Genomic DNA, 17,718 nt, shown 5'->3' on the forward strand with positions numbered 1-17,718 from the left:
GTGTAGGCCATTTGTTGGTACCTCGAATTGTGATAGCTACAGCAGGAGGCAGAGCCTCCTCTTACAGAGCCCCGCAGTTATGGAACAGCCTCCCAATTAATGTTTCAGAGTCAGACACAGTCTCTAGCCAAGCCTTTTGCTAACAGCTCTTTACTAGGTAAAGGAGCAGATCTGGAGGGTTCTCGGGCATAGAGTGTTTGGTGAACTGGGATGATTGGATGCTGTCGTCTCCACACTCTAACACGTTCACTCAGGTTTGTTGACGGTGGAGTGGGTGGCCGCATTGTGTCCCAGAGTGCCCTCATGTCCGTGTTACCTTCTAGCTCTCCCTTTTAGCTATGCTGTAATAGCTAGTCTTGCCGGAGTCCCTGCCAGCACTCGGCACACGATGCACTTGTCCCTTAACCATTATGTGGAAATGAACATATCTAACAATGTCTCTCTCTCTCTCCACACATGCTACTCCTGAGATACCAGTGATCCTGACTCCTCGTGCCCTCTGGACCGATCAATCCTGGTGTTATCAACTTTCCTCCCCCTGTCAGCATCGCCATCCCCTTTGAATGGGATCTGATTGTATTTACTTGAAATTGTAATTGCCCACTTGGTCGGCACCTATTGCACACCTGTCTGGCCAAGAAGGGGTCTCCTCTCTCTGTGGTCCTTCTTAAGATTTCTCCCATTTTCCCATTTCCCATTTTGGGTTTTTGGGGAGTTTTTTCTTGCCCACCATGAGGATTAAGTCAGGGGGTGCCATCCTGTTTTGATTTTGATTGTTGTGGCATGTAAAGCCCTTTGCGACTGTAAACAGTGATAATGGGCTCTAAATAAACTTGAAACTTGTATTCCTTGTTTCTGGTTAGGCCACTTTGTTTTTGTTTGACTCTTCTTCTCTGTTTGTCTTGTTAGCCACCCTATCCTTGGTCAGCATCCCTCCCTGTGGTTAGCTTTTCTTATACTGTGTATACTGAGTAGTCACTACTGACCTATAAGAAACCATGCATAATACCCTTCAAACAAAGGCGACAACAAATTACACATATCCTGCCCACCGAACTTACAAATTTGATGACAATGTGGCTGGTGTTCGGACTTGTTTTTTCAGACCTGGCAGGCACATTTTGCATAAAAATGTGAGATTTTACTATGTAATGTCTCCACTGACTAGTTCAGAAAACTCCTTCAAATAATCATATGAACTGGCTTCAGCAGTACCGCTAGCTGCATTGTCTGAATTGTCACTTGTACTGGCCATTTTGCCAGAAAATGGTTAAGCTAGCTAGTGCTGTTTACAGTGCACCAGGTGCACAAGAAGTGCGTTTTAGGGTACCAGAGGTTTCCGAATTCCGTGCAAACCTGAACAACGCTCAAGTTCATGTTCTTTAGTTACAAAACGGATACATTCACTTTCACCCCTCACCGAAAAAATGAGCATGTTCATGCATGACTCTGGATACGTATGCCAATGAATAGATTTATATGACAAACCTTTTCATATGCACAGGCAGAGACATGCTTTCTATGAAGATTTTTCCCCCACTGATCCACTGACATACATGTCACGCCTGGTGGTGTGGTGCAGGACCCAAGTGCAAAGACACGATGGTTGAAGGTGAAAAAACGGAAGGCTTTACTTAAAATGAAGACCATAATACAGTGCAAACAAATAACAAAAGCCGATAACAAAAAGGTGCAGCGTAACAGTGTGCAAAATACACAAACAACGATAGACAAAGACAAGGCAAAACACTAGGACTTAAATAGAAGGAGAACAAAACAGGGCAACACAGGATTGGTAGAAATTAACAAGGTAATAATTGGACAAACAGGTACAGGTGAGGGGCGGAGACAGACAGAGAACAGGAGCACAAAGACATGTCAAACCAAAAGTCCAAAATGGCGGTGCAGGTTGTGACACATACAGCAGCAGCTGCGCAATCACAAATTCACTGCATATAAAACAAATTTGGAATGCCTTAGTATATATATGTATGTATATATATTAATTTCTATTCACAAGATCACAAAAAAACCTTGATAAAAAAACAAACTGTTGTCGTGTATAGGAAATATACTGAAATGGACTGAAATGTGCAATGTTCTCAAGAAATAAATTACTTGTTTATTAGTTTGTTTTTTAAGAACTTTGGCCAAACTGCTGTATTTGAGAGTTTTTTTCTGGTTGTTTCTTTATTTATTTAGAGTGATAGAGATCTGAGTGAAGTATTAGTAGAATGAATAGAAGTTTACACTAGATACTTTATGTCCTGCCACGTCAACTTGGTTTTACACAACCCTCCTACTGCTCTGACTAACCTGAGAAACTGTTCATATTTACAGCTGAGAGACTGTTCATATTTAACACCTGAATTATATTTTTCTTTCACAGTGTAAAGAAACTGTCAGCACATGATGTGAATTTAATCAATTTTTACACCTATACATAAACTGAGTTAGACTTTTAAGAAATTCTGAAGTGACGTAAAGAAATTTTTTAGAATTTGCATATCTTTACAGGTATCAAGTTGAATTTGTCTGTTAAAACCACACTTGATTAAACATCCCTACTTTATTAAAGACTTGTGATGACCTGTACATACAGAGACAACAGTCATGAACAAGACTACCTATACAACCAAAGAACATATTCTGTCTGTGACTTCACTGATGCCAGCGATCAGAGTATCCAAACAGTTTGAAGTCTGTTTTATAGACTTTGTAAAGATTTCTTTTCCAGTCATAGGGAATATTTGCATACCAGTCTCTCAGCCAGGACTCTGTTGTTTTGTTGCTGTAGCTTGGTGGGAGCTCCACAATATTGTCTACATGTAGCATACGAAACAAGTGTGCAGCATCTTCCTCGACAGTCTCCATCTTTCCGATAAAATCATAATTTATCTGGCAAGGGTGACAAAGACGATATGCCTGTCTCCAGTGTTCATCAAAAGGTTTAAATTTTTCTGTTTCAGGATCTGTTAGGTACTGGATGAAGTCTGAGAAAGATGGAAAAACACCAGCAGCATGTGCATCTTTCACTTTGGCAGGGGGACTGGAGTTATTGCCATATTTCTTCAACATATGAACACCATACCTTTTATAGAATTCCTGGTTTTCCTTAACAAACTTGTCCCTGTACGCAGAGATGAGTCTAACGTATGGATGTCGGACAAAAATGAACTTTGTGTACTTCTCAAGCTTTTCTTTCATCACTTGCTTTGAAAATCTGTTGAGGAAAACAACGTTTGTTCTGGCGTGGGTGTCATCATATGAAATATCCAAAGGATTTTTGTAGGGAACCCCATTTACCTTCAGGCTCTCACTCAGCACAATCATGACACGTTTCCACTGTGTGCATCCAACTTTTGGAACATAACAGTAGATAATTCCGTGGCGGTCATCCACAATTAAGTTTTCCAGTTGATATTTTGGAATATCATCAAATGTTCTGTTCCTCCCAAGGAAACTCAGGGTATCAATGTTGTTGCAGAAGTCACCAACGAGCTTCTTCCTGGCATACTGTCTCTGTTTCAGCTCCAGGGAAATTGGATTTGTGTGAATTTTCCATTCACATCTCTTCTTCCCCACATTTGACTCCACAAATAGATTGTCCATCTCTGTAGGAATGATGGCATTATCCTGTTCATTTGAAGTTGTGGTCCAGAACAGAGCAAGGAAACAAATTATGGAAACAGATCCTAGTAAAAAAAATAACTGGAAATATGTTGAATGACTCATTTTTAGCAGCAGTCCATACTGGAACAAGCACAAAGTAATCCTTGTGTAGCTTTTGTGACTAGACGGGCAGTCTGGGATGTACTTAAATTGGAAACTGAACCTGCTGCTAATGGGTGTGGTATTATTCTAGTCGAGATCAACTATCCATGTGCATGAGTTTCACTAAAGTGATAGTGCCTCCCCTCTCTGCTTTTTTTTCTTTCCGTCTGTCCTTGAGCTTCTGAAGTTCCTGTTCCTGTTTTGGCAGAAGTGTGTACATATAAAACTTTGAGTATTCCATGTCAGCTAGTGTCAGTAGGCTATTTCATTTGTGAGTGTATATTGGCATTCAAAAGAATGCAAATACTCTAATGTGTGAGTATGTGTATTCAGTAGAATAAAAATACTCAAATGTTTATGTATTTCTGTGAGAATTCAAAAGGAAAGAATTCAAACCCAGATGGGGAAATATGAAAAGTATGGAAGATGGAGGATGGAAAGCTGACTGCAGGGGTTTTACTATAAGTAAATATCGGGATATAGGGAGAATATGGAGATATAGGGTGAATGACCTGTTCACTGCAACGCATCCTTGTCAGCAGTATATATCTTACACTTTCTGTCAAACTGTCAATCAAAATTATTTATGACTCCTGTGATTTATGACCCCCCTGTCAGCTTGACTGACAGGTCAGTTGATGGATAGCTGTTTGTCATCTAGATTTAAGATGTGTCCTCATCGTACTGATTGACGGGCGGGTGTCATGGTTTAGATTTATCATTTAGGATTAATGACTTTTGATGTGTGTCAGAAACCATTGTGTTGATACTGTGTGAAAAAAAGATGTGATTGTAGGCAGTAGGTGAGGGAATGGTCAGTGAAAGGTTGGTGTGTTGTCTGGGCAAGTCATGACATGTGCTGACCAGTCCTGATGGTTATAAATGTGGACTGCAAGGACTGCAAGAAACAGTTTTATAGGAGGCATTTATAGGAAAACAAGCATGACTTGGTGTCATTCTCAAATGTTCTGGTATTCTATGTCAATGTTGTGATCAATTATAAATTATAAATAATGTGATTTTCTGATTGTCTGAGTTATAGTCCATAAGGTACATCCAAAACAAGTCTTTTTTTTCTGTGACTGAAAATGAATCTGTCTGTGTAAACATGGTAAACAATGTTTTCTAGGCATTACAGGCTTGAATAAAAGTACATTTTTTACATTCATTGTTTGCGGTTTGTCACAGAATCACCAACTGGCAGGACGCAAGTGCAGAGTGGCAGAGTGGCAGAGTTTAACAAACTTATTGCAAAACAAACACAAACCACAACAGGAGAAAGTAACAAACAAAACTTGGCACTGAAATAAGTAAATGACTAAGAGAACTTGGTATAGCTAATTAACAAGAGAATACTCGATGGAAACAAACAAATCATGTATGTTACTATAGTCGCTCAGAATACACGTATAGCTAGTGTAGACTTCACAGCATGCTGTGAAAACAGAGAGGTTTAAGTGAGAGAGTGAATGAGTGCACGAAAGTGAAGACAGGTGCGGGAGATGAGTGAACAGACCGGTGATTAGAAAACCGGCGACGCTGATGGCTGAATGGCTGAAGTCGGCGGGGGAGGAGATGATCATTACACGGGTACAGAATTAAACACGGAAATGACCACAAAAGTGACAATAAATCTGCAGCTCATAAAATTCATTCTAGAAGGAACACATACTTGACAATTTGTACATAATGCCTTAAATATACACAAAATGTTCCCTGAAAAGTAAGTTAGACGTCTGCTACCAGGTGACATGACCCGTCACAAAGTGCATGAAAAGCATTTTTCTAAATTTAGGTAAGATACTGTACCAACATTAATGCTTTAATCATTCCAGATGCTATTTATTCCTAAAGTGCCCATAAATGTGTGCAAAACTGTAAAAAAGAAATCAGCTCTGTACAGTTATTTTCCTTACTTTTTATACCTCTTAATATGGCTCAGACAAATATTGTAACCATGTTTGGGCCTCTATATCTATTCAGCTATTCCATCCAGCATAACACAAATTACAGATTTGGAATCAACAGGAAATACTGAATCAGCATGCCAAATTTCAGAACTCGGTCGTTAGTTTTTCTTTTGTGTATGTTTCTGTTGTTTTGTTGTGTGGGTGTGTGTCTTGCTGCTGTTGGTTCGTTGTGTGGGTGTATGTCTCTCTGCAGATGTGCGGCAATGGGATTGGCTCCACGAAGCCACAAGGGATTCCGTCGATTTTCCTGTAGGCTGTGGGGAAAGCTTTTAAAAAGACCAACGGACCAGCGGAGAGCGAGGAACAAACAGAGAGAGATTTGTTGTATTTGAGTGATTAGTGGTGTTATATGGTGTTTGTTAAGTGTTCCTCCTTTGTCTATAAAAGAAACCGGTCGTTGATTGTGTGAGCTGTTGTGAGTGTTGTGTTAGTTTCTGCTGTTTAAATCTGTTTATAAGAGTGTTCGTAATTTTGTGTGCGCGGTTAACATCTGTTTCTATTTCCGCCCTGGGAGCTGTAGGGGTGAGCTGCCATTTTTGGTTGCTTTATCGTTTTCTCCTGTTTTTTGGTTAGATAGGGAGCCAGTGTAGTGCTGGTCTTTATTTTTTCTTTTCTTTTCTGGTAAAGTAGGTCGATTTTTTCCAAAATAGTTAGTTTTCATTTTGGTTGTTATTTTGGCCTTGGCAAACCCCGATGCTATTCTCCCCTTTCTTTTTTTTTATTTTGGTGTAAATAAAATTGCAAATATCTTTTGGTAATTATATGGTCTCTGTCACTTTTGTGTTGCACCCCAGTACCCCTAGAGCTGGGACGTAACACCAGGTTATTGAGCTCCAAAGATCGGAAATTGGAAAAATGCCCAAGACTGAAAAATGCTTAATTTTAAGGTAGTTTTCAAGAGTACTAAATAAATTCTACACAGAAACATTTTGGGAGTAGGAAGCTAAAATTTTGGGATATGTCATGTCAGAGTGTATTCAAGGCAAAAAATTATCAGCCAATTCTGAGATTTTGTAGTGGTTGCCTATAGTTCAAATGACATGGAATGACCCAGTTAATATTTGATGTTACATATTTACATGTTGCTCCTCCTTTGTAGTTCAAACACTCAGACGTTAAGGTTTCTGTTACCAGATTTTGCCTGGTGAAACTGATTAAAAAAAAAAAATTAAAAACCTGCCTGTCAAAATGTCCGGTAATAATGCTCATGCAAAACGTAGCTTTTCCAAAGAGGTCATTTATGTTTTGACAGCGAAACAGCATTGCAAGCTGCAAAAGCACGTTGGACTCATTTGATTTCATTTCATTTATGACCTCAGTATTTGAAAAATCCTGGCTATGGCCTTGCTTGCGTGTGTGATACTATAACAATAGTGTGTTCCAAGACAGTTGTTCTGATCATGGCATGTCAGGTTTAATAAACTTTATCTTCAAAGCTCGCCTGTGATTAAGTGTCCAACGTCCTTGTGAAACCATCACCCTACCAGTTTCATATTTGATTTGGTATTTTTGCACATGCTTTGAGTGCTTATTCAGACTTAGAGTTTCAAACAGTGAAATTCATAATCAAGAGTGTTTTTTTTTTTTTTTTTTTAAAAAAGCATGTATAAGACCTGAATACCTTTCATTCATTTTCAAGATTTAAAAGAATGTTTTCATGAATCTCAAAAGAAAGAAAAACTGTTGAGATATGTATGAGATGCAAGTAAACCACATAAATGTTACGATTTAATGAGACAAAATTAATATATGTTTCTGTGTCTTTGTTTTCCATTTTTCAAGGCATATGCACAATGCCACATTGGCTGTACTTTATCACTTGATGATGTACTCAATATACACAGTCATATTGCTCTGTATTTTCACTTTGTGGTGGCCAATCATTGGGAGTGTTGATATTAGTCTTAAAATTTGTAGTTAATAGAAATTACACCTCAGTTCCCAAATGTGTGCTTTGCTGATATTTATGCTGTTCCAAGATGTCATATTAAAGTGTGCATTTACACTACACGTTACAGTTAAGCACTGGTTTTGGATTGGAATCCTACAATACTCTTCCCTGGGGATATTATTTAAAAAACAACAACAAAAACAATTAAATCACATTGAAAGTAGAGGTGGGTGTCTGATATTACACAGTGAAACATGGTCTAACCTGGCCTGACAAACTGACAACTTAGCCATCCAGTCTGTTGTTCAGTGAATGAATAGTACAGCCTGCAACTTCAAGTCTCAACAGTGCGCTGCAGGCTTTGCTATTCGATCAATGATCAACATTCACAAGTCAACAAAGAGCCCAGTGTTCAATGTTGTTTTGATAACTACCATTGTTTTCAGTTGGATGCCAAAGTCAGGCTAAGTGAAACTATTGAATATCAATTTTCTGTTGAGCCTTGCTTCTTGGGCACACCTTAGTAAGACCTTGACCCTTTGGACCTGCGGTTAAATTGCTGGTCTTTTGAGCATGCAGCCTGAATTCAGTTCCTTGTGGCTGCAATTTATTTGCAGCATGTCACAGTCTCATAAACAACTCTTTAAACCAAGTTTGATCGAACTTTTGATCGACATTTTGTTAGTTTGTATTTAAGCAAAATGCTCACACAGGACTTAAGCATTATGATCAGTTTCAGTTTGAATGGCATTTTTAAGCTCAACTAAATGGATCTGCTTGCAAACAGTAAAGCAAACATGTTGGTTTCACTGAACCAAGTTCGATCAAACTTTGTTCAAAGAGTTGTTAATGAGAGGGTGACATACGGCAACAGGTCGTTGTACCTAGTGCTAAGTGACGCTCTCATCGCTCATCCGCCCTCCTAGATGTGGGATTTCACGCTGCAAGTGCTGGAAAGCCGAAATCTCTTACAGTTTGGTACAAAACAGTGTGATTAAAAACAGCGAGATTCTGAATTTAAGGCATTCAGTCATTATCTCACCGATGGTACACTGTAAGAAAAAAAATCCATTGAAAAACGGATAATGACCTGGCAGAAAATTACCAGTAGGCTACCTTTTCTGTTAAGTTGACGGACATTTCTTTCAACCCTAAAACGGAAAATTCTGTAGATTTACGGTATATCTTCTGAACCATTCACGGATACTTTCGTTAATCCTACAACAGATAATTCCGTAGATTTACAGTGTGTCCAGTGTACCATTCACGGACACTTCTGTCCATCCTTAAGCAGAAATTTCAGTAACATTACAGCATACCCTTAGCAGCATTTGATGAAAATTTCTTCACCACTGAAAATTCTAATAGTCAAATCTGATAGCAATAGTAGAGAGAGACAGAGAAGGCAGGTGAGAGAGGGAGGGGAATGACATGCAGCAAATGGCTTGGAACCTGCGCTGCAGCTTCTTTGAACTGCCATTCTGGGCAGTACTGTGTTGGACAGCTTGGTGAGCAGCAGAAAAGGATTTTCAGCTAACGTGTAGTTGGACTGGTTAGTGAACCAGGTTACTGGAATTTTTTTTTTTTATCAACAGCAATATTGGCATAAAACTATTAAGCATCTTCTAACATGCTGAACAGTCAGTTAAATTGTTACTCTCCCAAACATTAAATGGTGTGTTAACAGTGTTTTTTTGTTTGTTTGTTTTCTTTTCTTTTCATGACTTTGCCTTTACTCATTTTACTTTTGCCAGATTCATTTGCATGTATGTGCTTTTAGTTGCTGTGACATCACTGATTGGGTGTGGCCAGAGGCGCGACATGCCTGAAATACCTAAATGTCCGTAATTTTACGGAGTTTTGTATACAATTTAAAAAAAAAAACAAAACAGAAAACTTCAGTAAAAATTCAGTAAAAGTTATTTTCCATAAGTTCAAGTTCAAGTTCAAGTTTATTTAGAGCCCAATATCACTGTTTACAGTCTCAAAGGGCTTTACAGGCCACAACAGTCAAATCAAAATATGACGGCACCCCCTGACTTAATCCTCATGGCGGGCAAGAAAAAACTCCCCAAAAACCCAAGAGGGAAATGGGAAAATGGGAGAAATCTTGAGGAGGACCACAGAGAGAGGAGACCCCTCCTTGGCCAGACAGGCGTGCAATAGGTGCCGACCACGTGGGCAGTTACAATTGAAAGTAAATTGGGGCATGAACAAAGGGGATGGCGATGTAGACAGGAGGCTGACGGGGGATGGAAGATGATAACACCAGGATGGATCAGTCCACAGGGCGGGAGGAGTCAGGATCACTGGTGTCTCAGGAGTAGCATGTGTGGCTCGACAGAGAGAGAGAGAGAGACAGAGAGAGAGAGAGAGAGAGAGGGAGAGGGAGGGAGAGAGAGAGAGAGAGAGAGAGACATTGTCAGATGTTCATTTCCACATAATGGTAGAGGTAAATATACATCGTGTGCCGAGTGCAGGCAGGGACTCCAGCAAGACTAACTAGTACAGCATAGTTAAAAGGGAGAGCTAGAAGGTAATATGGACATGATGGCACTCTGGGACACAAGGCGGCCACCCACTCCACAGTCAACAAACCTGAGTGAACATGTTAGAGTGGGGGGGCGACAGCATCCAAACATCCCAGTTCACCAAACAATCTATGCCCGAGAACCCTCCAGATCTGCTCCTTTGCCTAGTGAAGAGCTATTAGCAAAAGGCTTGGCTAAACAGATAAGTTTTCAGCCTTGACTTAAACATAGAGACTGTGTCTGAGTCTCGAACATTAATTGGGAGGCTATTCCATAACTGTGGGGCTCTGTAGGAGAAGGCTCTGCCCCCTGCTGTAGCCATCATAACTCGAGGTACCAACAAATAGCCTGCACCTTTTGATCTAAGTTGGCGTGGTGGATCATAAGAGACCAGGAGTTCGCGCAGGTACTGTGGCGCAAGACCATTTAATGCTCTATAAGTTAATAGTAAGATTTTATAATCAATACGAGATTTGACTGGGAGCCAGTGCAGTGTGGATAAGATAGGGGTGATGTGATCATATTTTTTGGTTCTAGTAAGAACTCTGGCTGCTGCATTCTGAACTAACTGTAGCTTATTTATACATCTATTAGAACATCCAGACAGTAAGGCATTACAGTAGTCTAACCTAGAGGTAATGAAAGCATGAACCAGTTTTTCAGCATCTTGAAATGACAATGCATTTCTTATCTTGTTAATATTTCTAAGATGAAAGAAGGCTATCCTGGTAATATTATCTACATGAGATTCAAATGAAAGACTGGGGTCAATAATTACACCAAGATCTTTTACTGCCCCACCTGATGAAAGAGAAAGGCCATTCAGAGTAACTATGTGATCGGAAAGCTTACTCCTAGCTGCATGTGATCCTAGTACAAGTACTTCTGTTTTTTCAGAGTTGAGTGAAAGAAAGTTCGTAAGCATCCAGTGCCTAATATCCTTTAGACATTCCTCAATTTTGTTAAGTTGGTGTCTCTCGTCTGGCTTCGCTGAGACATACAGCTGTGCGTCATCAGCATAGCAGTGGAAGCTAATACCGTGTTTACGAATAACATTACCTAGAGGTAGCATATATAAAGAGAAAAGCAGTGGGCCTAAAACAGAACCTTGTGGGACTCCAAACTTTACCTCAGTATGTGCAGAGGACTCACCATTTACATCAACAAACTGATAACGATCAGTCAGGTAGGACCTAAGCCATAAGAGGGCCGTTCCCTTAACTCCAACAACATTTTCTAGTCTATCAAGGAGAATGGTATGATCAATGGTGTCAAAGGCTGCACTGAGGTCAAGCAGCACAAGCAAGGAGACACAACCCTGATCAGAGGCCAGTAATAGGTCATTTACAACTTTAACCAGCGCTGTCTCTGTGCTGTGATGAGGCCTAAATCCTGACTGATACAGTTCATGGATGTTATTCTTATGTAAGTATGAGCATAACTGCTGTGCTACAGCCCTTTATAGGATCTTGGAAATAAAGGGGAGGTTGGATATTGGCCTGTAGTTGGACAATGAACAGGGGTCAAGGTCAGGTTTTTTAATTAGGGGTTTGATAACTGCTAGTTTAAAACATTTAGGTACATAGCCAGTACTAAGGGAGGAATTGATTATTTTTAGAAGTGGTTCGATGACTACTGGCAGTATCTGCTTAAGGAAACGTGTAGGTAAGGGATCTAGTACACAAGTTGGTGATTTTGATGAAGAAATTAGTGAGGTCAATTCGGTCGCCTGAAGGGGAGTAAAACATTCTAATCGCTGATCTGATATAGTTATATTGTTATCTACAGTGTTAGTGATCAAATTATCTGGTTTAAAATTTATAGCCTGGATTGTTTGCCTGATATTTTCAATTTTGCTGTTGAAAAAGTTCATAAATGCGTCGCCACTGAACATTGATGGTGTGCCTGTTTCCGAGGTGCTCTTATTCCCAGTTAGTTTTGATACGATATTAAATAAAAATCTAGGATTATTTTTGTTGTCTTCTATTAGGGTGGAGAGATACATTGATCTAGCGGCACTAAGAGCTTTTCTATAGCTCAGGAGGCTCTCCTTCCATGCTAACTGGAATACTACCAATTTAGTTTGGCGCCATTTACGTTCTAATTTTCGAGTGGTAAGTTTTAAGGCGCGTGTGTGCTCATTATACCAGGGAGCTAGTTTTTTCTCTCTGATTATTTTCCTTTTAAGTGGGGCCACATTATCTAAGGTGTTGCGGAATGTTAACTCTAAAGATTCAGTTGCCTGATCAAGTTCTGTGGGGTGTGACATTGTTCCAGTCAAAGTTGATAACTCTGGGAGATTATTGATAAAGTTCTGCGTAGTAGCTGGCGTAAACGTACGTTTATTATGATAGCGTGGCGAGCTGCATATATTATTACTAAGAAACATTTTGAATGAGATAAGATAATGATCTGAGATAGCTTCAGATTGTGGAAATGTGACTATACTTCCTACATTTAATCCAAGTGTTAGTATAAGATCGAGGGTGTGGCCACCATTATGAGTGGGCCCTATGACCGTCTGATTAATCCCTACTGAATCTAGAATGGACACGAACGCTGTTCTCAGAGGGTCCTGTGGGTTATCAAAATGAATGTTAAAGTCTCCGACAATTAGAGCTTTGTCTAAAGAAATAACAAGGTTTGAGATAAAATCTGCAAATTCACAGAGGAATTCAGAGTACGGCCCAGGCGGCCTATAGATAATAATTAGTGTGATACACTGGGTATTTTTTGTGGCTACATATGTTATGTTTGTATAAAGAACTTCAAACGCATTGAATTTATGTAGAGGTTTTTGTATGATGCCTAGGTTATCATTATAAATAACTGCAACGCCTCCTCCTCTGCTAGTTACACGAGGCTGGTGTATATAACTGTATCCGGGAGGACTAGCTTCATTTAATGCGACGTACTCATTTGGTTTGATCCACGTTTCTGTTAAACACAGTACATTAAACTCCTGATCAGTAATAATTTCATTGACAATGAGCGCTTTAGGCGTAAGCGATCTAATATTTAACAGTCCTAGCTTTAGATCGAAGGTGCTGGCGGTACATTCAGTATGATTTAAATCTATGTTAATTAAATTACTAGAACAAATTCTCTGAGTATTTCTACATTTTCGTATAGGTCGGGGAACAGACACAGTCTCAATATAGTTTAACCTGGGTGACGACTCTGTGCAGCTAGCAGACGGTCGGTTTAGCCTGCTTGTCTGCTCCCTGGCCTTGGCTCTGCATTGTCACGGATTAACTGTTCTGAGACTATGCGCTATGTTACAAGAAATGAGAGCAGCACCTTCCCGAGTGGGATGGACACCGTCTCGCCCTAGGAGGCCAGCCTTGCCCTCAAAACTATTCCAATTGTCTATAAAGCCCACATTGTTGTCAGAGCACCACCTGGACATCCAGCAGTTCAGCGACCATAACCTGCTGTAAACTACATCGCCTCGCCGGATTGGGATGGGGCCAGAGCATATTACTGCATCGGACATCGCCTTCGCTAATTTACACACCTCTACGATATTACTTTTAGTAACCTCTGATTGACGAAGGTGTATATCGTTAGTTCCTACATGAAAAACTATCTTAGAAAACCTGTGCTTACTTAACACTTTAAGATTACTTGCTATGTCCGGCGCCCTGGCTCCCGGTATACAGCTAACTAAGGCTGCTGGTGCCCCTAACTGTACGTTCACACTGAGCGCGGCGAGAGCGTCAAAGTGACCGGAAGTCATTCATTTTCAATGAGAGCCAGCGTCTTTAAGCGGCGAAGAGCGTCGCGGCAAAGGGCGTCGCGGCGAGGGTGGTTTGGGCGTCAAAATACAGTTGAAGTTCGGTTAACTTTATGGTAATGAGATATGACGCGGTTGGGCGGCAACCAATAGAAACTTGGAAGTGCTCCGCTCTAGAGAATTGTAGAGAACACGACAGTATAAACTATTGTTCCCACAAAACTTTTGGTCCTAAGCAAAATGGAGGAGAAACTGATTATATCGGTGGTGGGTTTCCCCATGTTGTACTGTAATGTAGGTTATGCACAAACGTTAGTGTTAATTAAAGACCAAGGCTAGTAAACGTGTCCTGTAAACTCCATGCTGGAATTTGACCTAGCCTATCATTAACACAAAAGACACACAACAACAAAAAGCTTTTAAGTAGTGTTTTTCATTAGTTAATTTTGTTACGAAATATGTAATTAGCATTGTTTATTTATTTCTGTAATCGGTCGATTTCGCACCTTCACATTTAAAATATCTCATATGGTTAACTTATAGCCTACTGGTGGTCAGTCAGCACAAAGATACCGCTCGACCTGTTTGTTTGCTTTATAGCCCCTTTAAAAACATTTGCATAACCAAGCTTTCCGAAGGAACTTGTACCCGCCTATTTCATCAACGGCAGAGCGTCCACAGTGTTCAACAGCGTCGTTGGCAGGGAGGTTTGGGCGACTCTTGACGTTCTCGCCGCTCTCAGTGTGAACGTACAGTAAGGGTCTAGCTAATTTCACGTGCCGTAGAATGGAATCTCCTATAACCAGAGCTCTTTCAGGTTTCTCAGCGGGTGTTTCACTGAGGAGGGCAAACCTGTTTGACACGTGAAGCGGGGAGTGGTGTGTCTCTCGTGGGCTAGCCTTAGCGTTAGCTTTGGCTTTGCACTTATGCCGCCGAGTCGTCACCCATTCGCCCCGCTGTGAGGGCTCTGGTGCCGGAGTCGGAGAGCTGCTAACTCTTCCTGAGCCATCCAGATTTTCTTTTACAGGAACTAGGCTATTCTCACTCTCACTAAGCCTCTCTAGCATCTGGATGCACATCTCTAATGCTACAATCTTCTCCGTCAGGGAGCTAACTAATGCACATTTAGCACAAACAGAGCTATTATTAATGACGGAGGAAGAATGGCTAAACATCCTGCACTCGACACACTGAACAGGCTGAGTATTTGCCATAGTGAAAGTTTCACGTACCTTAATCCCAGATTTAATTGGTATTAAATTAGGTGTTGGTATTTAAATTAGGCAGTTCACGCGTAGGGCAGCTGCAGAGTCACACAGGACAAACCGGAACCCATAAAAGTTCTGATTTTTTTTTTACAGTGTAGCTTCGCACTATTGGCTTGTCAGCCAAGCACTGCACCTAATGCAAAGTAGTTGTAATAACGACTGTAGTGACCATTCTCTTTTTTAAAAACACTTCTGTAGAAAGTTCACTGGATTGAATGTAGGCAGGGGCGCCCTATAATGGAGTGTGGTGCTGATGTCGGACGTTGGAACTCCACAATTTTAAGTTATAGTGATTTAATAATCTGGAGTTCATAATACTTAATCCAAAAGTGATTTGAAATTAAAAGTTTTTAGTTTACATAACTCAGGATTGGATTGTGTGTTATAACAACTTATAAATTTAAGTCTGTAGAACTTACAAAAGAAAAAAGAATTTCATAAAATAAATCCTAATTGTAAGATATTATAAGAGAAGGATACTTTCCAATCCAAAAACCTTTGTTGTTTTCAGGTAGTAAACAGCTACCAAGCCCTGAATAAATTCTCCATTCCAGTAAGTCAATCTGGTCTGTTCATTTGGTCTTGAGGAGACACATATACATTACTGTTCATTACTGTCACTTGGTTACAGTTTCACAAGGGAGCTGGACACAGTTGGCCTTCCACATTCGCAGGGGGTTAGGGGGGCAGAACCCCGCGAAAGTGGAAAAACCGCGAATATGTCTAGGCCCCCCCCCCCCCCCCCCCCAAAACCTTAACTCTTAATACTGTAGCCTATGTTTATGGCAGTAAATGATAAAATAGATTAATAATACATTAATACATGCATTTATTACTTACTAAACTTTTTTTTAGTTTTCTTTATGTTGCACACTTGAATAAAATTATGTCCGAATCAAGTGAGTTGATACATTTTTCTTCGTTTAATCCGTAACAGCATTAAAAATACACATCACTGGGACATTTTACCTCACTCTGTACCCTCTTAAGTTTTCTTTCTTCTACTCAGACTCTCTACTGTATCGCCAAGAACCTCACAACGCCACTCACTAACTCCTCTTCTCTTAAACTTATAGCAGCAAATTATGTCTCGATGCAACAGCATGAATAAGAATGCAAAAACAGTCTACAACATCCTGGAGGGGACACAAAAAGTACAATCATGGGGGGTCTACCACATTTACATTTTCTAATCTACGCATATCATCTGCAATTTTCTGCAGCAGAAAAATTCCCATTTAATTATTGATGGCAAACTCGTGAATAATACAGACTGCGAAAGTTGAACATGAATCCGGGAATGTGGAGGGCCGACTGTATTTAATCACAAGCAACGGTTGAAGATAAATTTATTAAACCTGGCAGGCCATGATAAGAACAACTGTCTTGGAACACAGTCTTACTGACTGCTCCTCCTGGACTTCAGTTCTGCATTTAACACCATCATCCGACAAACTCTGATAGATAAACTGACACTGCTTGGACTGAGCTCATCTCTGTGCAACTGGTTACTGGACTCTTTGACCAACAGGCCCCAGTCCGTCAGAATCCACAACATCACATCCTCCCCATCATCCTCAATACCAGTTCAACCTAGGGATGTGTCCTTAACCTTCTACTGTACACACTGCTGACCTATGACTGCTGGAATGACGATAAAAACATCCTTATCTTTATCCTTATCCTTATTATAGTATAATTGACGCAAGTAAACTATAGCCAGCAGGAACTGAACTCAGCTGAGACCAACAGTTTTATCACTTCTGCATTGAACTTTGGTTCATGAGAACAGATGGTTTATTGTTATATTGTAGTCTATTAGTCTCCTTGTGTTTCTTTCTTCTTTTTCTTTTTCTTTTTCTTTTTCTAACATAAAAAAACAGTCCCGCCACTGGCAATGAGTTTAATAAGTGACGTTCAGGAGGAGTAGTTGGAAGATCATCCATTGTTCTCATACCACCAATCAATATTTAAGCATGTTTATCATCAGTGTCACAAATTCACAGAGGCTGGATAAGTGCAGCCAAATTTGATTTCAGTATAAGGAAAGCTAACCACAGACAGTGGTGCTGACCAATGTAAGGGTGGCTAACAAGACAAACAGAGAAGAGGAGTCAAACAAGACCAAAGTGGGCTAACCAGAAACAAGGAATACACAACTCAGGGCACTCACATTTATGAGAGACTTCACAAATACCATAGGAGAGCCACGAGCATTTATTCACCGAGGACTGGTAAGTAAATGAACCAGACACAGGTAGGCATGACAACCAAGTAATGAGCTAATGAACAAAGAACAGATGTCTAATGAGCTGGCAAGCCAGGCTCTGGTCATAAGACGGGAAGGTGGAAATGGAAGTGTGACAATTAGTCTGTCCCTCTTTCTTTCAGAGTTGTTACACAGTTATGTTAGCTTTAGACTTGGATTGCACAAGAGCACTGTCTGTAAGATATTGGTACTGGTAATTTATTCAACACATTCTCATCATCTTGACCACATTTGCAAAGATCAGAGTAATTTAAGACTTCTTCCTCAAGTGACAAAATA

General features: G+C 40.2%; 1 protein-coding gene across 1 annotated transcript; it reads right to left on the reverse strand.

Annotated features, from left to right (window-relative positions):
* Positions 1 to 2,661: 2,661 nt before the first annotated feature.
* LOC115810490 (carbohydrate sulfotransferase 12-like) lies at positions 2,662 to 3,612 on the reverse strand. Its single transcript, XM_030772423.1, has one exon. It carries the CDS (start codon positions 3,610 to 3,612, stop codon positions 2,662 to 2,664), a length of 951 nt encoding a protein of 316 aa, XP_030628283.1.
* Between the last annotated feature and the right edge of the window lie 14,106 nt (positions 3,613 to 17,718).

This window comes from Chanos chanos, chromosome 4 (assembly GCF_902362185.1).
Source record: "Chanos chanos chromosome 4, fChaCha1.1, whole genome shotgun sequence".
Taxonomy (NCBI): Eukaryota; Metazoa; Chordata; class Actinopteri; order Gonorynchiformes; family Chanidae; genus Chanos; species Chanos chanos.